The 27,973-nt window shown below is 51.7% G+C and overlaps 3 protein-coding genes and 1 long non-coding RNA gene across 19 annotated transcripts in view; 3 read left to right on the forward strand and 1 right to left on the reverse strand.

Moving 5' to 3' along the window:
• The window catches only part of HOXA3 (homeobox A3), a 44,333-nt gene extending 31,466 nt beyond the window's left edge, over positions 1-12,867 (forward strand). For 11 of the 15 annotated variants that reach the window (XM_038175520.2, XM_027450970.3, XM_038175525.2 and 8 more), the window contains 2 exons: positions 9,151-9,742; positions 11,186-12,867. In XM_038175520.2, the coding sequence (XP_038031448.1) occupies positions 9,268-9,742; positions 11,186-11,955 (1,245 nt within the window). In that variant the 5' untranslated portion in view covers positions 9,151-9,267 and the 3' untranslated portion in view covers positions 11,956-12,867. Of the gene's footprint in view, positions 1-1,000; positions 1,157-1,268; positions 1,934-5,411; positions 5,693-6,045; positions 6,299-9,150; positions 9,743-11,185 lie in introns of those variants that run through there. The other 4 variants (XM_072033522.1, XM_038175530.2, XM_038175533.2 and 1 more) reach the window with 4 other exon arrangements.
• A 218-nt stretch (positions 12,868-13,085) lies between these two features.
• HOXA2 (homeobox A2) lies at positions 13,086-19,499 on the forward strand. Its single transcript, XM_027450968.3, has 2 exons — positions 13,086-17,686; positions 18,403-19,499. The coding sequence occupies exons 1-2, from the start codon at positions 17,305-17,307 to the stop codon at positions 19,146-19,148; spliced, it is 1,128 nt and encodes a 375-aa protein (XP_027306769.1). The 5' UTR covers positions 13,086-17,304; the 3' UTR covers positions 19,149-19,499.
• Positions 19,500-19,688: 189 nt separating this feature from the next.
• Positions 19,689-23,563, reverse strand: LOC110353167 (uncharacterized). 2 transcript variants are annotated; one of them, XR_005263837.2, is made up of 3 exons: positions 23,274-23,543; positions 20,196-20,668; positions 19,689-20,106 (listed from the first exon to the last, which is right to left on the reverse strand). It is a non-coding gene; the product is annotated as an uncharacterized lncRNA (long non-coding RNA). The 2 variants fall into 2 exon arrangements; XR_003495270.3 differs by lacking the exon at positions 20,196-20,668 and having other exon boundaries at positions 23,274-23,563.
• A 99-nt stretch (positions 23,564-23,662) lies between these two features.
• Positions 23,663-26,638, forward strand: HOXA1 (homeobox A1). The gene is made up of 2 exons (XM_027450969.3): positions 23,663-24,294; positions 24,681-26,638. The coding sequence occupies exons 1-2, from the start codon at positions 23,682-23,684 to the stop codon at positions 25,034-25,036; spliced, it is 969 nt and encodes a 322-aa protein (XP_027306770.2). The 5' UTR covers positions 23,663-23,681; the 3' UTR covers positions 25,037-26,638.
• Positions 26,639-27,973: the final 1,335 nt, after the last annotated feature.

The following is a 27,973-nucleotide window of genomic DNA, read 5'->3' on the forward strand; positions in this document are numbered from 1 at the left end:
TAACTTTTTACAACAGACCCAAGAAAGTCTTGCTCTGCTTTTTTCAACATCTGCTCCGTTCCCCATTAATTTCGGTTTCATTGTTGCAGAAGAACTTTTCTCTGTGTTTCTTTTATGAGATCTAAACGCACTGGATTTAAAAGAGCCACGAATTCATCTCATCCAGTGAATAACAGTCTTGGTTTGTGTTTAGTGTGAGGGCAATGGAGTTCAAGTCGTGATGATAGTTGCAGCCTTAGACATGTTGTGTGTGGATAATACTCTCTTTCGTTCAGAGGTATATAATTTTTATTCCAGTTCTTAGTGAGGGGTAATATATGTATTTCCTGTCAGGAGCTCACTTCAATATGAAAAATTGCAAATTCTTCCTCTGTTGTAATGTCACGCTGACTTTGCTGCACTGTCCACTCATATACACTGTTACTGATGGGTTTAAATTCCAGTGGCCCACTTTTGCAGTCCAAGTGAGGGTAGGAAGACACGCCTGTAAGTGTAAAAGTTACCTTTAAAAAGAAATCGCCTTCCATTCTGTTCAAGGAAGTGCAGGTGAAACACTAAGAGGGGATATGCAGTTAGCTGAAAATTTTCTTCGAGCTTATGGGGGGTGGTGGAAAGATTTAGGATAAGGTATATACATCATGAAGCAAAATGCTGGACTCACAGAACTCGGTCAGAAACACGTTAAAAGCGTGAACTATCTGATTTTCTTTGACTCTAGCCAGAAAAGTTATGTGAGTTTAGGGTTTCTTTTGTTTGTTTAGCTTATTGTGTCAATAGCAAAAGTTAAACAATCTTGCAGGAAAGATGTAGTGTGTTCACACACAGGCTCGCGTGGTAGGCTGGCTCTGGGACCGAATAGAGCTTTGCTCTTTTTTTTTTTTTTTTTTTCTTATATATATATATATTATTATTTTCCCCCCCTTAGGCAGAGAGCTCCCCCTTCCCATTTTTTTTTCATCGTTAGAAACCTATAATTTTGTGCATCACTCAAACTAGCTGTATAGGAAATGCGTAAGCACAGGTTTAACAGCAAGGTCCCAAAAGGTTTTGCAAAATTCAGAGGCACGCCAGTGAAGGAAGGTGTATTCTTCATAGTGTGTTACAAGGACAAAAATCAACTAGCCTCTTAGAAGAGACTCTTTTTTGCCTTTGTCAGGTAATTATAGGTCTTTTTAGTTTCTACAGGAGCCCTGATGTAGCGTGTGGGAGTTGAGCAAGCCCTGTACAATGGCAGGGTAAAGACGTCTGGGGGTGGGGGGAGGTTGGTGGTCGTCCCGTGTAGAAGGGGGCTGGAAATAATGGTATTAGGGTTTGGGCTTTCTTCGGGGGGTTGCAGAGGACACGCGACGTGGAGCAGAGTGGCGGGCCTGGGGAGCAAATGCCGGTTAATTAGGCTAAGTAGCAAAGTGCAGAGTAATCCCATGTTACGAGAAGGATTCCTCTTACTTTCCAATGGGCTTTGTATAAAGAAATATTGATGTGGGAGGAAAAAGACTCAAACCAATCTCCCCCCTTAGTCAGCTACATCTCTTGATTTTTTTTTTTTTCTTCTTCCCTCCCTTAAAACTCTTCTTCAACATACCGGGCTAAGGCTTTAAAAAGCCAAGGCTCGCTCTAAGAAACCCTGTTCCTTCAATGATTCCCTATTTCAAATAAAAGGATTTAAGTTGACGTATGACCACGTGAGCACATAATACAGCGCATTATTGTGGCATTTGGAGTGGAGACCCGGTCTGGCTCCGTCTGCGATTACGCTTTTCCAGTTTCTGTTCAGAGCAAGCACTGCTTTCTATTATTTTTTTTTTTTCCTGCCCCCATCACCGTCCCCGCAAGAGCTGGCCATTTCGCTGACAGCTTTCGTTCCTTATGGAAAGATTATTGTCGAGCCGAGAGGACGAAATGCTTCGTTAGAAAGGATGGATTTTATTTTAAGGTATTTCCGTTGATTGTTCATTTATGTGGTGAGTTATTGCTGTTCGAGGCAAAGGTCAGTAGAAAAGGCTGAAGCGAGTGCGTGTGTGTGCGTGCGTGTGTGTGCACCCGGAGCCAGGCTGCTTCCCCCTTTGTTTCAATTTGCTGCGGTAAATATTCAACTCTCCCCTCGCAGCGAGCGGAGCAGGGAGAGTTTGCTTCTTTATTTATTTTTCTCCATAGAGATCCCACACGGCTGTTGATGGCCAGCTGCCTCCGCTCCAGCCCCTCGATTGCCATGTTATCGTTATTTATGATCGGCTAGAGATGGGAAAGCCTCTTGTATTGTTTTCTTGCCGGGCTCCTTTTTTTTTTTTTTTTTTAATCAATTTTTAATTTTTAATTTTTAATTTTGATGTTTGTGTGTTTATTTCTGGATGTATTTGGGGAGGTCGGGGAGGACGGCGCGGGGGGGATGCTCCTCGGCTGGGGTCGCGCTCGAGTGTGCGGCGGTTGTTGTTTTATGTGTGTTTGTTCGGCCGCTGCCGCTCTGGAAATCGATGAGTATGCAATTGTGCTGCCATTTTATTTATGATGCTTTAGTGGTACTTTGTTTACCGGGAGCGGAGGGCTCAGCTCTGTGGCTTCCCCTTTCCAAATGAGCCAGGGGCTCCTCTTTATTTCTCCTCGGTGAGAAGGAGCTGAACCAAGAGCCAGCCATGGCTACTAACAATAAATCAGCCTTGGAAATGTGGTGTTGATTTTTTTTTCCCCTCTGAACGGGGATCTGGAAAGCGAGAATAACAGGGATAGCAGTGGAAATTATCTTCTAGGATAACATATACTAGTCCTAAATTCATATTCGTACTGTCTTTTACATAAATATATACATATCCGTATGTATAAATATTTGAGTATATGCATGTATGTATAAATAGGTCTATGTAATTACATTATAAGGAATGCACTTAAAATGACGAGTATTGAAGAATTACGTGGTTATCCAAGGAGGGCAAAGTGTTACAAAAAAAAAGACATTTCCCCGGTGGGTCCCGGCTTTGGGAAAGGTCACAGCGCCGAGGCTTTTTTCCTCCAATTTGGTCAGCGCCTATTTCTACTGTACCATTTTGTCCCCAGTTACCAGGTACTGGCAATTACTCGTCTTCTAAGGGGTCAGGGAGGGAGAGAGGTAGAAAAGAGAGGGATGAGAAACAAAACCCACTAAAAACAACCCAAAAAAAAAAAGGTATTTCCCCTTGAACCTATTCGTGGCCATTGTGCAGGGACCCCCAGGGCCGAGATGCTAGCGCTGATTTCTCGCTTTCTTGCTCCTTAAGCCGCTCTCAGGACAGAACTGACCCAAATATTCCCCTCTATTCCTCCCTATTTCCCCTTCAGACCATCCTGAAGCACGTTGTCCTTTATCAGACACAGCGTCTCTCTTACGCCAGGGAAGGAGAGCTGCTTTGCTCTTTTAGCATGTCTAAAAGCCGAGGTTGGCTTTGCCATGTTTTGAAATGGGCCAAAACGCGCCTCACAAATAAAATGTAAGCTTTAATTGCAGCTCGATTACTTGGCAGCGTTTCCTCTGATTTATGACCCAGTTCGGATGCATATTGACCCAGTTAAAACACTCATAAATAATACAGTCCTGCTCTGGAGCGAAAGAAAGCGAGGAGAGTTTTGTAGGAGTGGGGCATTTCGGCGGCTTGTGTAAATAACCTCAGTCCGCTGAGCAAATAGCGAATTGTCCATTGCGATTCTTTGCTGGTAGAGAACATAAACAATAATCGCGATTAACCACGTCTGCTTGGGCTGTCCGATAGCCCAGTCCTTCTGCTATCCCCTGCTAACTCCCTAACGCCTCGCAGAGACATCGCTTCCAGAATCTGTCCCGTTCTCCTGCAGCCTTGCCCTTTCATCCCTAAAAGCCTCCCCCATATCAACCTTGAATTATAGCGCTGGCCGCTCTTCGGAGCATCCCAGGATAAAGCGCTTTCCGGGCATTATTTTATTTGGAAACTAAGAATAACTCCACGAAGGCGGACAGTCCCGAAAACGAGACTTTTTGGAAGAAAACGCGGCTCGTTCCCGAGTCAGGAATCAGCCCCAAAGGCTCCCCGTCCCTCCCCGAGCAGAGCCCTATCGCTCCCTGCGGAATGTGGCAGAAAGAAAATATTCGGCCTCTGAGAGGGAAAGGCAGATAAAAGCAGCAGGAATCTGTGCGTTGGGACACTTATCCCTCCATCATAAGGCACATAAAAAAGAAATCATCTTCTCGTGTTTAAAATGACCTCTTTGGGGAGAGAGGGGGCGTGGGGAAACGGGACTAAGAGGCAAAGACTCTTTGCAGGCAGTGAGACGAAGGGAGGAAATACTTCAGTATTGCGAGGAACCACTTCGGTTCTTACAATTAAAGTCCCTTGCAAATCCCTCCAGTTTTAAAAAGCCCCCCTCCCCCTCCCCGTCCCCGCTTTTAAATACAGACATGCAGCCCGAATAGCCAGCTCCGACGGTTCAGTGCACTCCTAGGAAAAGATGGCACAAGCTTTCGGCAGCGCTCCCCAAACCGGCCCGGTCCCCGGCGTCCGCAGGTTTCTGCAGTCCTCGGTTCCCCCTTGGCCAAATCTCTCCTCTTTATCCCGGAGGGCTCCGTCGGGGCTCAGCGGTGCCTCTGGCTTTTTGGTCGGCAAACAGGGCGAATGGCGGCTCAGCAGTTTCAGAAGAAAGTGTGGGGTTGATTATTGACTAAAAAGACTTTTCTTCCGATGCAACATTCAAGGGGTTGTTTGAAGCAAAATGCATACGCGGGATTTTTGCCTCTCCTCTCCTCCTACGCTGCCCGCTTCCCCTTTCATGTGGTGCCTTCTCACTTATGCCATAAGGAGCAAGTGTTTTCTGTTTTAGTGCTCTGTTTACAGCTTTGGTGCATGAAGTCATAAATCTTGCATAGCCATAAATGACAAAAACCATTGGTATGCGTAAGAGGCCACCCCAGCCTTATAGTGCTTTTTATTTCTCGCTTCCCCCTCGCTTTGTTTGTGCTTTAAGATGACGCCGGGCTCCCTCGTGCTTTTAACGGACAAGTTTTATTTTTAATGCCTCCATTAACCAAGTAACGTCAAATTTACACCTAGGCACTCTGCGGAGCCCCCTCTTAGGGCGCGGAGCCCACAGTCCCTCATGCCTGGGGGGCAGCGGCTGCCACTTGCTTGAAGTTCCCGTGCGAGAGCCCGGCTTGCGCCCTCGCTCCCGGGTTTCTCTTGTAGGGAAAAAGGGGGGACACCGCCCCCCGCAGCTTGGGGTGCTGGAAGAAGAAAGGCGAATGCCTTTCCCGGAGCTGCCGAGGAGCGGGAGGCGAGAGAGGGCTCCCACGGCCCCCCCTCCCCCGGGAGGCTGCGGGCACCCCGGGCCGCCTGTGCAGCACATGTGGGTGGGTGGGAGCGCCTCTGCGCCCGTCCCGGGCAATGGGGAGATTTGGGGGGGCGAGGGGGGTGTCCGGGCGTCCATCTGTGTGTGTGCGCGCTCACGCATGCATGAGTTAATAATTAGTAACTCTAATGATTTCCAGCGTGGCTCTGGAAGCATTGCCCAGAGCGGGGCTCCTGGTGGGCTTTGCTTGGCTCCCCGGACCCGGCTCTCCGGGCCTCTCCCCTCCCGGGCTTCGTGGGGCTCCCGGCGGCGGGGCTATTGCACGGCCGCCCCCAAACCCCACTCGTAAGAGGGACAAAACAAACAACCCCGCCACAGCAACCCCGGAGGCTGGTGAGAGCGACCCTTTGTGAGCGCCGTTTGTCTTCATTAGCATAATTTTCCTGGACTTTGGTGACGCCCGGGTGCTGGGGGGGGCCGCACTCCTTCACTGCCACACTCCTCCGCTCCTTCCCCCAGCCCCCAGGCTTCCCCAGGCGGCCGCCTTTCTTTCTTCCTTCCTTTTTTTTTTTTTTAATTTGTCTTTTTTTTTTTTTTTTTTTTTCCCCTATTCCCCCCCCTTCTTTTTCTTTTCCTCTCTCTCCTTCCCATCCCCGTCAGGCGCGGGGAGCAGCCCTGGGAAACGTCCCCGTCCTCCGGTGCCCCTCGCAGGGGGAGCCCGGGGACGGGCTGGGACAGGGTGGGCAGCGTGGAGCGGGAGGGGGCCAGGGGAGGCGGGTGCCCGGAGCAGCCGTCCCCATCCCTTGCGGGGCAGGGCTCGCCCCTCCCGGCCGGGTGCGGAGGAGCTGAGCCGGTGCCCATCCCGCAGCCGCAGGGACTTGGCTGGGGCAGCTAGTCCTTGCTCTCCCTGGGCTGTGTCGCCGAGCTTCCAAAAAAAAAAAAAAAAAAAAAAAAAGAGAGAGAGAGAGAGAGAGAGAGAGCATGCTGGCTTCCGCCTCAGTCGTCAGAAGTTAAGGTAAGCAGGCCACAAATACGCTGCTATCAGTCGTGAATGGCGGAGTTTATGTCCCAGTGATTTATGACCGTAGACTTAAATGTCGGTTCAAGAAGAGTTCACAAGCTGGGGCTTCCTTCCAGGCAGTGACTGATACCCTTACACTTCGTGTTCAGGCAGCTCTCTCTCCTCTCCCCCCAACCCCCCCACCTTCTCTCAACTTTGTCTTTATCTTTCAGGAAATCTTTCGGGGGGGCTGCCTGTTTTTTTTTTTTTTCGTCCAGGAGTCAGAGTTTGGGGCTCGGCTGGGAGTTAGAGGGAAAAGATGTGGTGGTTTTAGGGACGGGCAAGGGGGAGGAAGGAGAGGGTAGGGGAGAGCTGAACTGAGGAGCGGGGGAGACGGGGGGGACATGCCTCCCCCAGGCAGCTTTCATCTGCTGTCTCCGGTCTGTCTGGCGGGGGGAGAGGTTGGTGAAGGGCAGAGAGGTGTATTGCGCAAATGGAGATGGAGCCGCTGAAACGGGCACTGGAAAATTTGGGGGCCCAGCTGTGTTGGCGAGAGCTGGCCTTTTGTCTTTGATGGGGGAGAGGAGAGCTCTTCCCATCCCAAGCACCAGTTTGGGTGGCAAACTTTCTCTCCCCCTCCTCTCCCGCTAGGGCGCTGTTATTATCGTGATCCCTGGCGCTATAAATCCCGCTAGTGCTCTTTTCGCGAGTAATGGCCGTGCGCTCCTCAGGTTACCCCGCTCCTTTATAACTTTGTAGGAAGTGATTAACTTTCGCAGCCAAAGGCGGGTGCCGATTTTCCTTTCCTGGCAGAGGGCCGAAGATTCACTAGCATTTTGCCTCCGAAGGGGAGCTGCCCATTGTTCGCGCTCGGGGCGAGCAGCTCTTCGCGGCGCTCAGCCCCCGGCGCGGTGCGGGGCTCGCCCCAACTTGGAGAGCCCAGGGAAGGGCGAAATATTTGATGTCGTGACCGTACAAGGCGAGTGCCTTTTGTAAAAAATCGCTGCTGGCTCCTCATTCTCTTCTGGCAGCGGTGCTCATTTTTTTTTTTTTTTTTTCGGAAGCAAAGGAATTGAGAAAAATCACAGCAGGCCCAGAAGATATCATTAGGAAAGGGAGGCGAGGAGCTGGAAATTGTGTGCGCGCCTCAGATCTCCATCGGCTTATTAGCTTAATAACATCCAGAGAGCTTGCTTAGTGCAATAATAGGGCAGCCGCCCTGCTGTAGGTGTGCTACCTTAATTTTGTTGTGTTATAACAAAGGGAATACTGTTTTCTAAGAACTTGTATAACTTGAAAGGCTTAGAATGAGATCGTTTGGTGTATGTGTTGTGTAAGACTTTTCGCCCCTAAGCATTTGTCGTCGTTAGATGTTTTTGGGGAAAATATCCAGCTGCTTAAGTGCAGGGGAAGTGGCAAAAGAAATGAGGGCTGATGTGACTCCCGAAAAGACGGAGTTGTTTGTCAGCAAGAGGATAGGGGGACAGTGAGCAACACATTTAATTTCTGGAACAATGTGTGTGCATGTGGAAAGAGCTGCTAGATCCGAAATTGCGCATAGGTCTCTGCTCTCATTAGTGCGGGCAATTCTTTAGCTGGTTATTTTCAGGCAGGTAAGTAGTAGAATTTAATTTGAAGAATAGCAGAGAGAACAGAAGGACTGGGGGGAAAAGAGAGGGAGGAGAAAGGGATTCGCCCGGGCAGGAGAAGCATTCTCTGGGTTTGTGTCCACCCTCTCCCCAGCCAAGTGACCCTCATACATCAAATTACATAGCAGTTTCCAAGACAGAACCTATTATCGCTAAGTTGGAAGGAAAGTTCAAGCCGTGGTCATGGAGATGAACGCTGGTTTTTCAGGTTCCTGTTTTTTTTTTTTTTTTTTTTTCCAATCCATCATGTTTTAACAGGTAGAATCTGGCTGATTCCACAAAAAGTTAGTGTCTTGAAAATAACAACAACAACAAAAATCACAAAAACCGAAACAACAACCTCCAAAGCGCCTAACTTGCCCCTGCTGGCCTTGCTGACGGGGCTTCGCATGGAGCTGGGTCCAGCTCAGTCTCCAGAGCCCCTCGCGGGTGGGAGCGGGCGTGGGGGCTGCGGGGGCAGGGCCGGGGGCTCCGGCCGTGCTCCGGGGCTGTGCGGGAGCCGCTGCGGGGTGGGTGCGGGGGCTCGCCCGGGCAGGAACCGCTGCTGCCAGGGTGCTTGACCTGGGCGGCTGGAGGTGGTGTGCGAGCACGGAGGGGAGAAGGCGCTGGCTTTGTTTATTTTCCTATCGAGCGTTTCATAGACAAGCCAAAATCCGTCACTCGGGATCGGCATGTGTAAATATTTCTGGCTAGAAAACCTTTCCACCCCTCTCCTGCCCCCTGCCACACGTAGACAGGAACAATTTCATGTATTTCTTTGACGTTGGATGGAGAGCCGTAACCTGGAGAGAAAGGCTAAAAATAAAATGACGCCGGTTACAGGAGAGGGTTTGATCCTGAAGCTGGAATGAAGGCATAGCCCAGCCCCTTTGCATTAGCGATTCCTCGATCACCCTTATCTCAGAGACCGGTATTAAAACAGCCTCATGGTGATAAACGATCAACCCGTTTGCCGTGTGGTGCCCCGCTCTGTTTCTTAGGAAGAAAGAAAGGAAAAAAACCTAGAAAGCCCCTATCCCGGTGCAGCAAAGCACATATTTGTAGCTGCCAGTAAATCCAGGCAGCTTTTATATCGAAATGCTCTGTGCCTGAGGCCAAGTCATGCTGCTAAATATTGCTGACCACTTTTTCTTTTATGGCTTTCATGTCACTTAGCTATTGAAAGTAAGATGGATTTGTACCATTTCTTCACCCTGCTCTGCTCTCCCCACACCCCAGGTCTGCCCGGAGAGGCCATTGGAGGAAGAGTGCCACGTGACAGAGGGGTGCCAATGTTATTCTCCAAGGGTGTCAAGACCCTGTCAGTTTGCGAAATAAATATTGGGAAACAACGAAATGCAAAAAGCGACCTACTACGACAGCTCTGCAATCTATGGTGCCTACCCCTACCAAGGAGCAAATGGTTTCACTTATAATGCGAGTCAGCAGCAATATCCTCCGTCTTCGTCACTTGTGGAAACTGAGTACCACCGCCCCGCGTGCTCCCTCCAGTCCCCTGGCAGCTCCGTGTCCCACCACAAGGCCAATGACATCAGTGAGAGTTGCATGAGGACCCTCCCCAGCCAACCTCTCCAGCCCCCCGGCCTCGCGGACCCGCAGGCCCCACCGCAGCCGCCTCCGGCGCAGCAGGCACAGCCTCCTCCACCTCCGTCCTCCGCCTCGCCATCTCAAAATGCCAGCAGCAACACTGCCCCGGCCAACCCCACCAAGAGCCCGGCTCTTAATTCGCCCACCATGTCCAAACAGATATTCCCGTGGATGAAAGAGTCTCGGCAAAACACAAAGCAGAAAAACAGCAGTTCCAGTTCAGGTATGAACCATGCTCCCCTGCTCCCTGGGTGCCCCTGGGCTAGCCACGTGTCCTGTGGGGAGGAGGGCAGCCCTGGCCACCTTCACTACGGGGAGGGAAGGGAGGGGTACTTTTTTCCTCTCTGAGCTGACCCCCTTGGGCTTTTGGAGAGGAGCTTCTGCTGCTTGCAGTGGGAGCTCAGTGAGTGATCACCCCCCTGGGAAACTTTCCCAGACTTGCAGGATGGATCCGAAGTGATCCAGTTTCCTTGCGGCTCAAGTACTTGTGCCCTCCTGTGTCTATCGCATTTCGTAGGTAATCCCCACTCCAGTAAATCATGTCAGTGCGGAGCAGCCCAGGCCTTAAGCCAGAGGCCCATCCCAAGTACTTTGTTGGCACAGTGCTGCTAGATTAATAAGACAGTGACCTATCTCTGCTGAAGTGTAACACAAATAAAATAGCTCATAATCATGTGCAGTCAGGATCAATGCCCTGCACGCAGTCAGAACCTCTTCCTATTTTAACAGGCTGATTGGCAAAGTTACAAGCCTGGTAAACAAAAATCTTCTGTAGTGCCATAAACTTAAGCCCATAAAATATTATTTGAGGGATGGAAGTGTATATTAACACTTTTATTACTCAAGGAAACCCAAATCGATAACACCAGTGCTAGCTCCAATGCCCAGGAGTTGTGTTTATATTAACCTCTTCCTCTTCTTCTCTTAAACATGCCTTGGAAATAGAGTCCAAAACTTTAGCGAATGTCTTCTCCAGTGCGCTTTTTAGAGCTCTGGTAACACTGCTGTTTACAGCCTTCCATATCATGTATTTATTTTATTAAAAAGCAATAACATTTAAATATGTCTGTACGCCTTTATGCAAGCATAGCCACCGTATGTTCTTATGTGCATTATACTTCCCAATTACTACCATATGTTTATGCTAGATGTCCTAGAAACAGTATACTGTCAGTTTTATATGTTATAACTTTATATGTGGATACCTGACCTGCAAACTTCTGTAGCTGATGTGTATACATCAGGGTTTTCAGAAAAAGAGGGCTGCAGATCTTCACAGTAGTGAAGAAGACAGGTAGTAGTTGAAGAGCTGCTTGAGCCTGGTATGTCAGCAAAGCCATAGATTCACCTTCTGAGTTTCTAAAACTTTCAGCTTTATTTCTCTGAACCTCTCTTATTCTTTTATGCAGTTTTCATGTTATGTTGCATGCTGTCATTCTTACAGGGAGCAAGGATAGCCATATAATGATGTTAATGAGGTGAAGAAAATCTACTGAGGCTTGTAGATTGGCATGACTGAGCTCATGCCAGGGCAAGTACTCATCACACATGTGGGCATCTCATGGCCAAGAGCTGGACCGTGCAGGTGCTGGTGTTGTAGGGTGCTGTCTGTGGTTGCTCTGTCCAGGTTCACCATCTGATTGTGTTCTTTGTGTGATTTGCATAGGTGAGAGTTGTGCTGGTGATAAAAGCCCTCCAGGGCAAGCCTCCTCTAAGCGAGCCCGTACAGCTTACACAAGTGCCCAGCTGGTAGAACTGGAAAAGGAGTTCCACTTCAATAGATACCTTTGCAGGCCACGAAGGGTAGAGATGGCCAATTTGCTCAATCTCACAGAAAGACAGATCAAAATCTGGTTTCAGAACCGCAGGATGAAATACAAAAAGGATCAAAAGGGCAAGGGCATGATGACCTCTTCAGGAGGACAGTCCCCAAGCAGAAGCCCTGTCCCTCCAGCCGCGGGGGGATATCTAAACTCTATGCATTCTTTAGTAAACAGTGTCCCCTACGAGCCCCAGTCGCCTCCGCCATTTAACAAGCCTCATCAAAACACCTATGGCATCCCTGCATCGTATACTGCTCCTATTAATAATTGCCCACCTCCTCAAAAGAGATACACGGGGACAGCAGCTGTGACACCTGAATACGATACTCATCCTCTTCAAGGCAACGGTTATGGGAATCCACATATACAGGGAAGCCCCGTCTACGTAGGGGGCAACTACGTGGAGACCATGACCAATTCTGGGCCTTCCATCTTTGGTCTAACTCATCTCCCTCATCCTCCCTCTGCCAACATGGACTACAGCGGGGCTGGGCCAATGGGCAACAATCACCACCACGGACCTTGCGATCCGCACCCGACATACACAGACCTTACCGCTCACCATCCTTCTCAGGGAAGAATTCAGGAAGCGCCCAAACTCACCCATCTGTAAGAGACAGGAGTCACTAAGTGGAACACGAAGCCCCCAACTTTTTAGAAGTACTCACCCCTTCCTCTCTCTTTCTCCTCCCTGCCATGTGCCCTCCCCTCTCTTTCTTCTTTCTTTTGTTCGTTTTAGTTTGTTTTGTTCCTTTGGTAAGAGCGTTTTCTAGTTTATGTGACGTAGCAATATTTGTTGCTTGAATTGCTCTATAGTTTCACTAGTGGATATTTATCTTCTTGAACTGTAGCCTTGTGTCTCACTTTGGGAGTATACATAGGCTTTATACTTTACCTTCTACACTTTTATCAAAACAGGGTATATGAACAAATTTTCTATAAAAGGAATTCTTAAATGTGAATTTGTTCGTACATGATTGATCCCACGGGGAAGCAATTTTTTTTATTGCACTTCTTTTAAATAGCGAGAAAGACATCAAAAGCGCTTGGACAGGGACTCCCTGGACAATTATTAATACGTGTAAGTCTTTCAATGTGTGTATGCTGGTGAACATTCAGATTTATTTATATTTTTTTTTGCAAACATTGAATAATCTAAGTGTTTAAAATTTTATTTATCCCCATTTGTTCATATTTATATATATATAAAAAATCTGTACCCTGAATATTCAGGAGGTATTTACCTGGCCATACATTAGATGGCATATCGGCACGCGTAGGAAATATCATTTGAAAGGAAACTATAACTCCTTTATTCAAAATGATGATAACGATGATGATGACGATGCAATAAAATCTGGGAAAAAAAAAAAAAAAAAGATCACAGTTTGAATAATTTATGCTTGTAACATCCAGCTAGGCGGAAAGCGTGTAAAGCTGAAAAGGCTAGATTTGTTTTGAAAGTTATACATTCCTTGCTGCTCACGTTCTGAAAAAAAATAAAGTTTTTATTCTGAATAATAAAGAGTTAAGAACATGTTATTTGCAGTGGAAGGGCAGGGAGAGCCCTTCATGACGTGGGGAGCCGGTAACTCGTCTGGAAGCTCACACGAGGACCGGCTCTCCCCCCCGAACGGCTCCGTAGCGCCTTTTCAGCGTTGTAGCGATAGAGAGAGGGATGGTGGATTTTTTCCTTTTTTTTTTTTTTTTCATTTTTTTCATTCCTTTTTTTTTTTTTTTTTTTCCCCATCGGGGTTTCACAGCCGCCAGCGGCTGCATCCTTCCCCCCCCCGCGCCCCTCCGCGGCCCAGCCGGGGGGACGGGGCATGGGTGCGCGCACGCGTGGGTGTGCACGCGCGTGTGCGCGGGGGCGAGCCCACGGGCGTGGAGGAACAGAGCCAGGCGCGGGCATGGAGGGACCGCTTAATGCCCGGGCTCCCTGCGGGGGGAAGGAAGGAGGGGAACCGGGCGGCGGCTGAGCCCCGCCGGCTCTGGGCAGCGGGGGTGCCTGAGCCCCCCCAGGCAAACCCCAAAGGCGGCTGGGAGGGGGGCTGCCGGGCGCAGCTGCCTCTGGACACCTCTCCTCCCCCCTGCCGTTTTTCTTCTTTTCCTAAAGCGAGCAGCTTCTCTCTTTTCTCTTTTTTTTTTTTTTTTTAATTTTTTTTCCTTTTTATTTTTTGATTTGATGCTGGGGTCCTTTCCCTTCTCCCCAGCCTCCTCCCCTCCCCGCTGCAGCCTGAAGCAGTGGGGGAGGGGAGCCCCGCTCTCCCTGCCCCCCCCCTCCCACTCCATCCTTGCCCCCCCGCGGGGGTGTGCGTGTGTGCGTGCGTGTGTTAGGGGGTGTGTGTGGGGTGCACACCGGGCTGCGGGAGGGCCACTGGCCCCAAACGGGCACCCCCGGGGTCTCCGGGCCGAATCGGTCCAAGGGGGATGGCAGGGACTGGAAACGTGGGTTTAAATCCCATCTTTCTTCCTTTTCAGGCCAAATGTCCGTAATTTTTAGATCGAAACTTGAAAGATAAATCAAAAGGGACCTTAATAGACTAGGTAAAATATACCCGTGCACGTTTATAAAGACATATTCCTACGCTGTGTAGATAACAACGCACGCTGTTTACCATCTGTATCTTCCAGAGCACAGAAAAAATGTCGCCATTTTGGTCTCATGCTGAAATATTATTAATCTTTGGGCTTTATCTTGTTCCCAGAGCCATCCTTGCCTGATGCTGAAACATTGTCATGCATCCACGAAGCTATATAGAGCTTTTCTGCATAAATAGATAAAGCATGCTCAGTCAAAGAAAGGGATTGTAAATATATTTATGCCGTGCGGTTTATTACATAGAGAGATATGTAACCATGGAAGGGAGGCTTATTTAGTCTGATATTTTTCATTGAAACATGGTTATTACCCAATACAGACCAACGACTGATGATTATTTTGTAGGAGAAAATGTTTTTTTTTGCCACGTTACAAGACATGGCTCCTTTCAAATAAGCGCACATACATAAAATTCAACACCCCCCCTCCCCGCCCCGATAAGCTGCGTTAGATAAAACAAAAGGTAACGGTACAGCCGGTGAATTCCTAACGTGTGGCTACTTTAGCAGCAATAATAACATTTCTGAAAATGTTCAAGAGAAGGAATTTGGCGTTTTTTCCCCCTCCCACTCCGAAGAAAGAAAAATACAGGCGATTTTGCCCCTTCTTTCCAGAAACCGTTCCTTACCCCATCTTCAGAGGCTTTACGTTACCAGTAAGAATTTGTATTTTTGCATTTAAGATTCTCCCGATTAAAAGATCCCTCTGGAGGCAGAAGTAATTGATTTGCCCAAGAATTTCGCGTCCCCTCTCCAAAGGTTTTGTTCCAGGTGGTTTTTGTATTAGAATGACCACAAGAAACAAATGTGCAGAATAGAGACACCCACGCAGGTTTTTACTCACAAAGCCTGGTTAAAGTCCAAACCTCTCTCTTTATTATTTGCCATCCTGCTGTTAATCCCAATATTTTCCAGAAAAAAAAAATAAAATAAAGAAAATAAAAATAAAAGAAAAGCCCGACCCCAAGGTAGGCGCAGAGAAGCAAAATAAAACCGGGCTTTCCCACAAGCAGAGCAGTCCTCTGCCAGCATATTTTAAAAGCAGCTTTTTTCCTTGTTTACTCGCGTTTCTTGCTCTGCCTCTTTTCTCGGCCACATTTGATCTTGGAAAGAGCAAGAAGCTTTAAATGTGTTCTTAAGGGCCAGTAGCTGTCAAACCTTTTGGCGGCCAAGATTGATCGCGCGCAGACACCACCAGAGCTTTGTTTGGACTAAAAGCAAGAAAATTAAACCCCTCGCATTTTCCAACAGCATCGATATTTGTAAGGCATCCCTTTTGAGGGATTAAATGACAAGTCTCGTTCTATATTTTATTTAAACAAGCAACCACCAAAAAGCCCATTTAAAGCCTCCCAGCCCCTCCCCTCCCCCTCTCTCCAATGCCTTCGCAGATATGCTACATCTTGTGGGTGCATTAACTTAAAACCGATTTTTAAAATGCACTTCGTGCAGTCTGGACGGAGACTGATCCGCTGAATGCTTGGGGGTCTTCTTTTCTTTTTTTTCCTTCTTCTGCTTCTTCTTCTTTATTTTATTATAATTATTATTATTTTTAAATACGAAGACGCTTGCCGACCCCTTTTTGGCAACTCCGAAAATAAAGAGAGACGGCAACGCATCGCGCAGGCGATGGTCCCCGGCTGCTCGAGGACACGGAGACCGGCTCGGATGTTCCTTCCCCCGGCCCCCCCGGCCTCCCCCGGCCCCCCGGGCCCCCGGCCCGGCCCGGCTCCGCGGGAAGGCGAGCTCCGGCCCGGCTCTGACCGTAGGACTCATCGGGCTGGCTCCCATGGCCATCATTGTCATCGCTCTCCTCGGTCTGGTTGGAAAATTGTGCCCAAACCTTCCAAATTCGGGGCTCGACCTGGCAGAGGCAAATGGAAACGACGGCAGAGAGCCAAGCTTCGGAGGCGAGAGCCGTGCCTCAAGTTATCGCCCCCGCAGCATTTCTGCTCTGCCTGGCCCCGTGAAAACAAACCCGCTACCAGCCCATATATTTCCTGGTAATCGAAAATACTCACCAGACCCAGCCTACTACGGTTATTAAGCAAATTATGCCAGCAGACGGGAGTATCGTTTGCAAGCTAAGGCACAGGATTTTGGTCTTTTTTTTTTTTTTTTTTTTTTTTTTTTTTTTTTAAAGAGGCAACAGCCAGACGCTTTCGCAGCCTCGCGATTTGGCTCGCCCAGAGAGGTATTCCTAGGGTATGTTTTATGGTCCAATCCCGGGAAGCCAACTGGAGAGGGAAGTCACGAAGCGCAAGGGCTGCTGCCTATGTGACTCTTCCCCTAGAAGCAAGGTTGCTGAGGAAGATCCAGTTAAACAATGGCTCGGCACCGGCGGCCAATTGTTCTCCGTACTGTACGCCCGATAGCCACAAAAAAAAAAAAAAAAAAAAAAAAAAAAAAAAGGAAGATAAAAGAAAAAAAAAAAGAAAAAAAAGAAAAAAGACACAAACAAAAAAAAAATAAAAGAAGGAAAGAAAAGAAAAAGGAGCCAATGGAGGCTGAGTCGGGAGCGATAAAGTAGTTTTGGAGGAAGTGCTATTCCCTAGGAAAAAATCAAGACTCTCTGCTACAGACTCCTGCCTGGGTGCAACTTCTTATGTGGGGGCCTGGCGGTGTCAAAACTTTGAAGATTAATGGATTACTTTGTTAATGACTCAAGGCGTCAGATTGAGGTGCTTAAATGATTTGTGAGGTGCAAAGCGTTTTCCTGACAGTCCCAAACAATGAGAGAGGAGTGTGCGGGTGGAGGCGAGGGAGGCAGCAGGCTGCAGGACAAGCAGCCGCACACCCGCACACACACTCGCCCGCTCGCACACACACACACACACACACACACACACACACACACGCTGGCACACACACACCAACACTCGCACACACACTCGCAGCCTCCCCTCCAAACACAGAGACGCACCCGCACCTCCCTCCCCACCCCCGATCATTTCGGATTAGGACGCCAAGGGGATAGATACTAGAGATATCATTTCCCTCTTTAAAAAAAGTGTAAATAAAGCCTTTCTGGCCCCCAATGAGGCGTTCCTTCCCGACTTTTTTGGATCAATCAAACAGACAGTGGCTTCTTTTGATTAAAGCCCAAATTGTCATTGGGCAGAGGCAATCATGTGACAGCCAATTCGGTCCAATTTCAACCTTGTCTCCATGAATTCAATAGTTTAATAGTAGCACGGTCCCCATACGGCTGTAATCAGTGAATTAGAAAAAAAACACCCCACCAGCGATCTTCTATGATATATTTTTTTCTTCTCTCTCTCCTTTTTCCTGGGCCTTCCCCCCCCCGAGCCCCCTGAATCCGAGGGAACTTTTTCTCCGCGGGGGCTGCGAGTTGAAGGCCATGAATTTCGAATTCGAGCGAGAGATTGGTTTTATCAATAGTCAGCCATCGCTTGCTGAGTGCCTGACATCTTTTCCCCCTGTCGGTGATACATTTCAAAGTTCATCAATCAAGAACTCGACGCTTTCACACTCGACACTGATTCCTCCTCCTTTTGAGCAGACCATCCCCAGCCTGAACCCAAGCAGCCACCCTCGCCACAGCGGCGGCGGCCGCCCCAAGGCGAGCCCCCGCGGCCGCAGCGGCAGCCCGGGCCCCGCCGGCGCCCCGCCGCCCCCGGAGTACCCCTGGATGAAAGAGAAAAAGGCGTCCAAGCGATCCGCCCTGCCGCCCGCCTCGGCCTCCGCCTCAGCCGCTGGACCTGCCTGCCTCAGCCACAAAGGTCAGTCCCAAGACTTTGGCCGTCGGGCCGCTTTGGGGGGCTCCCCGCAGCCCCCCGGGCCGGCCCGAAGGGGGACGGGGGGCTCGGGGCGGCCGGGGCCGTCGGGGCTGGGCTCAAACCCCAAACTTTTCCCCCAAGTTGCCCCGCCGCGGGATGATTTATTTGAGTTGGAGCTGACCTCTCTTGTCTCGCTGTCCTAGACTCGGGGTATTTGACAGTAATGAAGAGTGATAGATTGCTCCCGCTCAGCTCGGCGGCTGATGCATTAATTATAAATTGCGCTATGGCTAATATAAAGTTTGCTCTGGCCTGGGGAGGTTGGCGAGCTGCAGGCGACGAGCTGGAGGCGGCCGAGGGGCACGCAGCAGCGGCCGCTCAGCAGGGCGACACAATGGGCTTGCAGCACCCGAGGGCGGCCATTTTGTTGCAGTTGCTGGTTTATGCTATGTGGACATATAGATAGAGCCGCTTCCAACGCGGGGAGAGAGGGAGAGAGCGCTCCCCCCCCTTCCTCACACCCCCCCGGGATGCGATGGGCTCGGATGCTGAAATTCAATCCGTGCATTTATCCGTTTTGTGTGTGTGCGTGTGTGCTTTTTTTTTTTTTTTTTTTTTTTTTTTTTTTGGCTTTTCGCTTTCCTGGTGCTGGTGCTTTTGGGGTGTGCGTGTGGTGGTGGTGGTGGTGTTTTTCTTTTTCTTTTTCTTTTTTTTAACAGACCCCCTTGAAATCCCCGATAGTGGTAACGGTGGATCTAGGCGGCTGAGGACGGCTTACACCAACACCCAGCTTTTGGAGCTAGAGAAAGAATTTCATTTCAACAAGTATCTCTGTAGACCGAGGAGGGTTGAGATTGCAGCCTTGCTGGATTTGACTGAGAGACAAGTCAAAGTCTGGTTCCAGAACAGAAGGATGAAGCACAAGAGACAGACCCAGTGCAAGGAGAACCAAAACAGTGAGGGGAAATTTAAGAGTTTAGAGGACCCGGAGAAGGCGGCGGAGGACGAGGAGGAGGAGAAAGCCCTCTTCGAGCAAGCCCTCAGCAACGTCTCAGGCGCTCTTTTGGAAAGGGAAGGCTACGCTTTCCAGCAGAATGCACTGTCGCAGCAGCAGGCGCAGAATGCGCACAATGGCGAGTCCCAAAGTTTCCCCGTTTCGCCTTTAACGAGCAATGAGAAAAATCTGAAACATTTTCAACATCAGTCACCCACTGTTCAAAACTGCCTCTCAACAATGGCCCAGAACTGTGCAGCTGGCCTAAACAATGACAGTCCTGAGGCCCTAGATGTCCCTTCTTTACAGGACTTTAACGTTTTCTCCACAGATTCCTGCCTACAGCTTTCAGATGCAGTTTCCCCCAGTTTGCCAGGATCTCTGGACAGTCCCGTAGATATTTCAGCTGACAGTTTTGACTTTTTTACAGACACACTCACCACAATAGACTTGCAGCATCTGAATTACTGAGAAATTAAAGACGTCCTCTCCAAGGGTCCTGCCTTCTCCTCCTTATTCTCCCTCTTTATTTTTATTTTTTCAGTGAATTAATTTTATTTCCCCATCCCACCCCTTTTCCCGGTCAGTATTTTCTGTTTATTACCTCCCTTTTGCTGTGCCATTTTACTGTTTCCTACGAAGTTTTAGTTGTGTTCATTTTTAACCTAGCCACATTCTAGGTCCTTCTATGAAAGCAATATATGAGGTCTGTAAGAAAGTGATCATATAGGAATTGTATCGTCACTTTCTTTTTATTTTTGTATTGCATTAGGATGCGTTGTCATAAGTATTTTTGGTAGAATAAATTCTTGTTTGCTACAAGGAGCTTTCTCTTTTTTTCTTTCCCCTTTTGCCTCTCTCTTGCTCTCTCTCTCCTTCCAGCACTGATAACACTACGGGTTTTTCTCCCACTCCCTTCCACTGTTAATTTACTAATAACCAAAATCCAACATTCTGACTGCGATCTCTCCCCTTTTGGCAATTTAGGACATTTAGTAGAGAGGAAAAAAAAAACGTTCAAATTCTTTATTGCAAGGGTTTCTCACAAGGAAAAAAAAAAAAAAAAGGAAACTAAAACCGTTCACAGATTTGACGGAGATTTCTTTCTTTTAATGTATAAACGCAGCATCTTATCTCCGTGCCGATACCAAGCTTGGGGATTCTGAACTGTAACAAAAGCATAAGCGAGCACTTTCTCTGTTATAGACCAAACGTGAGGATTCAGGAGGCTGTCTCCTGCAGAAACTAGCCTGTTACATACAAGAAAAGCTTTTTTTTTTTTTTTTTTTTTTTTGAGGGGACACACACATATTTTTCTAGAATGCAGCGCTTAGCCAGTAAGCTGATTCAGGGATCTTAAAAGATACGAGAGCTCACAGAGGGTGCGCTTGGTGAGTCCTCACGTGCTGAGCGGTCCAAGAAATCAGCCCTAAAAGGAGAGGAAAAAGAAGAAGTTAGCGTTTGCAAAATCAAAAGGCACAAAAGCGAGGAAAAAAAGCGTCTAGGGCGGAATCGCACCCTCCGCTCGGTCCTCTTGAGGGAAGATTTTTCCCGTTTAAACCCTTCCTTGCGGGGCGAAGGGGTGCTCCCGAAAAGGGTCGGGTGTGACTCCCAAGCTGAGATTTCCTCGGGGATCCCCCCAACCCTGGGGCAGCAAAGCCAGGCTTGGGGAAAATCTCTGGCAAAGTGCGTGCGGCCCCGGTCAGCGGTGGCGGGGGGCTCGGGAGGGGACCGAGCCCCGTCCGGGGGCGGTGGGCGAGCAACAGATGCGAGCGGGGCTCCTCCACGAAGGGCCGAGGGCGTTGGGACATCCCGGAGAGAGTGGGGGCATCCCGGAGAGAATGGCTGGAGCGGGGGCCGGGGAAGGCACCGTCCGTGCGAGGAGTGCTGCTGCCTTCCCAGCTCGGCAACACGCTGTGGAGCTGGGATGCGTGGGTTATAGCTGGAAGGGCTGAACGCAATTCTTCCGAAAGTCATAAATCAAACTCTTTCTATGAATGAGAATGTCATCAAAGAGATCAATTGCAGGAACACATGCACAAATAAAAATCCTCTTACGTATTTGCCGGGGCTGGGGATCCCCGTCTAAAACCATTAAGTGAGAAGGCGTTTAGTCATAATTCATTTTTATTGCTCTTTTAAAACAACAGTTGGCTGAGCTGCGGCCGCGGCGAAACCTCGGCCCTGCTTCTGGTCCTTCTCTCCGCTCCAGCCCAGCCCTGCAGAAGGCGAGCCGCAGCTTAACTCCCGTGGCACGGGGCTGCATCGGCCGGGTCAGGGCCGCTTTTGTGCCCAGATGCCTGGATGCTGAAAATACTCAAAAGAAAAAAAAAATAGGACAAAAAAAAAAAAAAAAGTATGGGGGAGAAAAAAATACGCTACAAGGCTCAAACCTTTAGCTCGCTATATTTAAATAAATGGGGGGATGCGGAGATCAGGACTCGCCTGAGAGTCTCCCATGAGCCCTGCGGCCACAGCGGGGGCACTGGGGGCGGAGGCGAACTCCCACGAAAAAGCCTAAATCGCCGGAATCGCCCCGTTGGCCCCAGTCTCGGACAGGAAACGCCAGTTCCCGGCCCGGCCCGGAGAGGAGTAGCGGAGGGCAGAGCGGGACCGGGGGCCGGGGGCGGCAGCTCTCCTCGCCGAGGATGGGGGATTGACCCCTCTCCTGCTGCCCCACGCACAGTGCCGGCAGCAAAAACCCAAGGCATCGCGAGAGAGACAATGCAACAAAAGAGATGGGGGCTCTTCCCAAAAATGGCACGGAAAAGGGAGGAAAAAAAAAAAAAAAAGGATTTCAGATTTCAGGATGCTGGAGCCTGTAAGAGAGGTGCTGTAATTTGTCGGATTTTACAGGTAAAAATAATCAGTTTGGAGTAAAATATACATTTTTCTTGGCCGGCTGTTGTAAAAAAAAAAAAAAAAAAAAAAAAAGCTGAAAAGATGCCAGCTCTTTTATTGGTAAACAGTCCCAGCGGCCTGCCTTTTTTCCTCTGCCTTATGCAGTTATTTATCACAACAGGTTTACAGGAATGAAATAAATATGTTTATGCCCCTTTCCATAGCCCAAAATGATGCAGTATAATGCCATAAACGCCTCTGGAGTGTTGTTTCTGTTGTCCTCCCCCCGACCCCCCCGGAGTTTAAGAAAAAGAACCTTTCCAGAGGGCCCTTAACCATTCATGCCCGTGCAGTAAATGAGAACAAATAGAAATAGTAGGAGCATCCGGATAGACGCGTGGTGGAGGGAGCAGCCCTTCGGTGTCTGCTGGCCATAGGGAGGCCTTGGAGATGGCACGGGATAAAGGCTGACCTAACAGCAGTAGGAGAGCTTGCACCTAGGAGAGGATGTTGTGGTTCAGATGGGAGGGAGGAGCTTGCGGGTGAGTGTGTGTGTGTGTGTTGGTGAGCAGGGAGAAGTGGCAGGGTTAGAAGAAGCCCTTTGGATTTCCAAACGAGCAGCAGCCGACCACGAGAGCACAGCGATGGAGGAGCCGGCTGGGAATGCACCTGCAGGAGCACGGGAGGCGGCTCCTCCTGGGGCGGGCGGCTGGAAAAACCACGTCCCATCCGTCCGTCCCCGAGGTTATCGTTAGGACTGTTGGTGCCATCCCCTCTCCCTGCAGACGGATGGGTGCCCTGGGGCGGACGGATGCCCGGTCTTCACCTCCCCTTTCCTTTTCCGCATACGTAACCCGAATACGGGGTCGCAACCCACATCCCACCGCCCTCCCTCTTTTTCGGACCTTTTTTTTTTTAAATTTTCTTTTTCTGGGGGGGGGTTGGTGGTGGGGAGGGGCAAGCTGCAGTCGATGCTCAGCGCGGTTCCCAAGGGTCCTGGGGCCGCCTCTGCCACCGGCCATCTGTCACCTCCCGCCGCTGCCGGCCCGGGTGCTGGCGGAGCGCGGGGACAAAGGGGCCGGGGCGGCGGGCCCCGCACCTCCCGCAGCTCCCCTGCCCCGGCCCCGGGCCGCCTCCCCGGGCCGCCGGGCTGCGACCTGCGGCACCCCGGGCAGCTTTCCCCCCGCCCGGCCCGGGGCGGGCGGCAGCGGCGCAGCGGGGCCCCAGCAGATGGGCTGCGGAGCCCGGCGGGTCCCCGCCCCGTCCCCGTCCCCCCCTTGTCCCCGGCTCCCCCTCCCCTGCCCCAGTCCCGGGCTGGCGCGGGGGAGCCCGGCGGAGGTGTGGGGGGAGCGGGGATGCGGGCCGGGGGGAGGCCGGTGTGCCCGGGAGAGCACAATGGCCGTCAGTCCCAAAAGCGCCTCATTTCCATGCTAATGCCCGCGGCCGCCTGGTGATGCGGCTGGACAAGCCCCTTTAACTCTTGGCGTCGCGTCGCGCTGGGCTCTGCGGCGAGGCAGGACCCAGGTCCTTTGGCCCCATCTCCATCCTCCGGACGACCCCCGTCCCCGTCCCTATCCCCAGTAGCAGTCCCCATTCCCGGTTCCATCCCCATCCGCGTCCCCTGGGCTGGTGCTCTCCGCGCTGCCCCCTCCACCTCCCCCCGCACCCCCCGGGGGGCCCAAACCGGGGGGCGAGGGGCGTCGGAGATGCCCGGCACCGGCCTGACAGCTCCGGGGCCGCCGCAGAGGCACTCACCCTGGAGGGGCCGGGCTCCGCGGGCCGGGCTCCGCCGCCGGGCTCTCTCCAGCCTTCCCCTCTCAGCGGGCGGGCGTCCCCCGGTGGGCAGCAGCCCGGCCCCCCCGCCCCCCGGGGGGCCGCCGCCGCCCTGCCCCGCGGTGCCGCGCCGCGCCGCGCCGTGCCGTGCCGCGCCGTCGGAGCGCTCGGCGTTTAAATGCCCCCGACGCGGCGATCTATCAGCGGCAGGAGCCGGGAAAGTCCCGCAGGCGCCGCAGCCATTGGCTGCCGCCCCCCACGTGCCTCCCCGCTCGCGGTACCTTCGTGTCATTTTCCTCCCGGCCCCATGGAGGATGTGGGAAAGTTGGCGCGGCCCCGCTGGCCGCTGAAGACCCGGTGGCGGCGTGACAGCAGCGGGACGCGGCGAGGATGAGCTCCTTCCTCGAGTACCCCGTCCTCGGCGGCGAGGCGGGGGCCTGCGCCGCCCGCGCCTACCACCCCGAGCACGGGATTACAACTTTCCAGCCCTGCGCCGTCAGCGCCGGCAGCTGCAGCGGGGAGGACCGCTTCCTCGTGGGCCGCGGCGTGCCCATCAGCCCCCACCGCCACCACCACCCCCCGGGCCAGCCCGCCGCCTACCAGCACCACGGCGGCCTGGGGGTGTCCTACGCGCACCCCGGCTGCGCCCCGACGTACGGCTCGCAGGGCTTCGGCGCCGCCTACGGCCCCTACCCGCTGGGGCAGGACGCGGAGCTGGCCGCCGGCTTCCCCCCCTGCGCCCCCGCCGTCTACTCGGGCAGCCTCTCCTCCTCCGCCGCCGCGCAGCACCCGCACCAGGGCTACGCGGGGGCGCCCGCCCAGTTCGTGCCCCCCGCCTACGGGCAGGAGCAGCAGAGCCTGCCCCTGGGCACCTATAACCATGCCCTGTCCCCCCTCCACGCCGGCCACCAGCAGGAAAACTCCCGCTCCCCCTCCGCCGAGACCTCGCCGCCGGCGCAGACCTTCGACTGGATGAAAGTTAAAAGAAACCCACCCAAAACAGGTCAGTGGCCCGGCGTGGAGGGGAAGGGGGGAGGTCGGGGCAGCTCCCTGCCGTCGGGGCGCCGGGGGTGGCTCGCAGGTGCCCCGCGCCCCCGGGAGCCCCGGAGCCGTCTGCCCGCAGCGCTGGGAGCCAGCGCCGGCCCCTGCCGCCCCCCCGCTCCCCTCCCTTGGTCGTACGTCTTGTAATTCATAACCCACTTATCAAGTTTCCTCTGACACCAGAGGCTGACTCCAGTTTAGCACCTCGCACTCCATCACTCACCCTGCCGGGGCTTCCCTCTTATCCTGCGAAGTCCCCGCTCCCTATCGCTTAGCCGGTGTGGACATATTGATTACGTCGCCTATAAATCATTTGCGCTCACTTAACGCCGCGTGTCCCCTTTGCAGGCAAGGCCGGCGAGTACGGCTTCGTGGGGCAGCCCAACACCGTCCGGACCAACTTCACCACCAAGCAGCTCACCGAGCTGGAGAAGGAGTTTCACTTCAACAAGTACCTGACCAGGGCCAGGAGGGTGGAAATCGCCGCCTCCCTCCAGCTCAACGAGACGCAGGTGAAGATCTGGTTCCAGAACCGGCGGATGAAGCAGAAGAAGAGGGAGAAAGAGGGGCTGCTGCCCATCTCCCCCGCCACCCCCACGGGCTGCGAGGAGAAGGCGGAGGAGTCCTCGGACAAGTCCTGCTCGTCGCCCTGCAGCGCCTCGCCAGCCTCATCCTCCTCGGACACGCTGCCTGCCTCCAACTGACACCGCCGTGCCCCGACGGGGCGGCTCGCCCCGATCTCCCACGGCTGCCCAGATCTCCCACGGGTTCCCCCGATCTCCCACGGGTGCCCCGATCTCCCATGGGTTCCCCCATCTCCCACGGGTGCCCCCCATCTCCCACGGGTGCCCGCGGCTCCCACGGGCGCACCCCCCCTCCGCCGGGCCCCGGGGTGCCGGCTCGCACCTCGCCTCCCAAAGGTCCTTTTTCGGTCCCCCCCCGTCCCGTTTCGCTGGAGGAGCCCCTTACCCGCTCAAGGACGGGTCTCTGACCTTCCCTGAGCGACAGGCAGGTTACATAGGGTACACGACCTCACGAAGAGCTGCACTATTGCGAGTGTTTACACGACTTACAGGACTTTCATCCCTTAATTTAATGTATTCTTTGTTCGTGTCTATGAGTTGGTTGCTTGTAAATACTTTGTCCGAGAGATTTATCTTTTTACAGATTTTTCTAGAAATGACGTTTAGATGATCAGGTTGAGCAGGGTGAGTGCATTCGCAGAACCGGATCCACTTTTGTATCGGCCAAAAGCCGACGACCGCATCAAGCAAACGCGTGAAGCTCGAGCAGATACCTCAAAGAGTAGCGCTGTTCCTCTCCGTGTGACAAGCAAGGCTTCAATTGCACTAGGTTTTGTAACCCTTACCCGGTGTGCTTGCCCCCCCCGCCCTAAAGCTGTGCCGGGTTATACCCGCCCGAAGGGTACACCCGTCCGAGAGAGACCTCACCTCTTCCCGTTTTCGGATTATTTAGACTCGATGTCTTTTCAACCTTCTCGTGAATGTGACGAATGGCCAAATGAATGTATCATTTCTGTGGTTGGTGTCTGGACCGTTGCATGACGCCCCGTGCTTTGATGTAGCCCGGGTACACTGAGGTCTATCAGTTGTCGCGTGTCAGCGACACCTCCTGATTTTCTGTACAATCATCGGAGCTCTGGGATTTACCCGCTGCTGGAACCCAGGGCAGGATTTACGGGTCCTTATAATGTCTGTAATAAATATATTCCGCTTTCAGGTATACCTCGTGTGTCTGCCTCTGCGTGACATCACCGAGGAGCCCCAGCCTGGGCCCAGCACTTTGGTTTCCCCAATTTTCCTCTGCTGGGGCCTTTTGTAGGGTCGGAGGGGGAGGAAGTGTCTCCCAGCGTTCCTCCTCCCGGGCTGCCCGGGCTGACTCATAACACAAACCTTCTTCCTTTTCTATCCTCAAATAATATTATTTTTAGGGGATATAAGGCCCTCCTCTCCCTCCACTGTAACTGGGAGGAATTTATGACCCCGATCTATTTCTGAAGCACAAACACGAGAGCTTCCTGGGTCAAGTGCTAACCTTTTCACCTCGGGATGGATGTTGACACTTACATAAACAGAGCACGCTTCAAAAGCAGAAACTGTCTTCAGCCAGTCTTTCCTCACATCGCAGGCCCCTCGCCAAGGGCTGCACATTTCATTAGCCCGGGCACTGAGCTGGGCCAGCTTCTCCCTCCTTCCCCCCCCCCCGGCTGCCATCCTGATGGACTGCCAAGGTAGGGAGATGGCTCCCAGGTGCTTGGCAGCCTGCTTCTGGCAACTCCCAGCCCATTTCCCAACCACCAACTTTTTATTTCGGGGAAAAAAAAAAAACCAAAAAACTAATAAAATAAAAAAAATAAAAAGCAAGTTCTCGCAGGTAAATAGCTTGAGGTTTCCAAGAGGTGTCAGATGAACGCGGGGTCGGGGAGGGGGGAGCGTGAGTGTGGGGAAAGTGGGTGCCGGGAGAGAGCAGAGACCTGCTGGGCTGCACGGGGGAGGGTGTCTCAAGTCACCGCTGCCCCTCGCATTTCGGGGCAAACACTCGTGACTTCTCCTTCACCCGGCACATCTGCAGGGGAGCGCTCCCGGGCTTCTCCCGGGGCCGGGGTCGGTGCCCGTGCAGGCTGTGCCGTGCGGGACCCGCGGAGAGGCAAGGAAAATTTTCTTCACTTTGGTGTCAAAAGAGACAAGCCCCGATTTGCAAGGCGAGGCGGCCATATCAAGAGCCGAGCTAGCTGCGAGGGAGCGGGGCTGTCTCCAAAGGCGCCCGCCACTGCCTCTATTTCTTTCATTTCCCCGCCTGCCATATACTTTACCTTTTGTTTATTAGTGTAAAGCCACAAAGCAAAACAGATGGCCTTCTTCCAGAGACTTGGATGTGTTAAAGTGGCATTTGCATGCCAATGAGGGCATTTCAATATCGAAATCTGGATCTAAACATTGCTGGAATCCGGATCTGCAACTCGGCTCCCCCGGTGTTGACTTAATGTGCTAGAAAGAGCGGCCATAAATTATAGCCTAAATGCGGGAGACGAGACACTTGTCAGTGCGTCAATCTGCGCTGGGCTGCGGCGAAGAATCTCCTCTCCTTCCAAGCCGAAACCTCACTTTATCCTTTTTTTTTTTTTCTCTCTTTTTTTTTTTTTCCTCTTTTTTTTTTTTTTTTTTTCTCCACAGCTCCGAATAATTTCAAGCGACGACACCCCCAAACCTCCCGATCCCGCCTCGTTTTCTTATTTTATGGTTATTATTTCGATGCATTCAACCTCCCAGGGCAGGTGGTGTGGGCGAGAGGACTGAGAACCTCCTGCCCACCCCACGTGCGGGGTTTCTAACAGAGAAATAGCACTGGCAAGCGGAGCGTGCTTTGGCCTGACGGAGTCACTCAACTGCCCTTCAGGTTGTAGGGATCCTTTTGTTTTTACACCATTTTTTTCTATTTTTCTCTCTACAGTCTCAGGGGAAAAATGAAAAAAAAAAAAAAGCAAACCAAAAAAAAAAAACCCAAACCACCCACCAAACAACCAAGCCGCGTTCAAATGTCAAACGGAGTTTAGCATCTTCCTATCATACTTAAGGCCAATTCTGCTGTTCACCTTTAAAGTTTACTTTTGGAGGCTATTG

Source organism: Anas platyrhynchos, chromosome 2 (genome assembly GCF_047663525.1).
Source record: "Anas platyrhynchos isolate ZD024472 breed Pekin duck chromosome 2, IASCAAS_PekinDuck_T2T, whole genome shotgun sequence".
NCBI classification, from domain to species: Eukaryota; Metazoa; Chordata; class Aves; order Anseriformes; family Anatidae; genus Anas; species Anas platyrhynchos.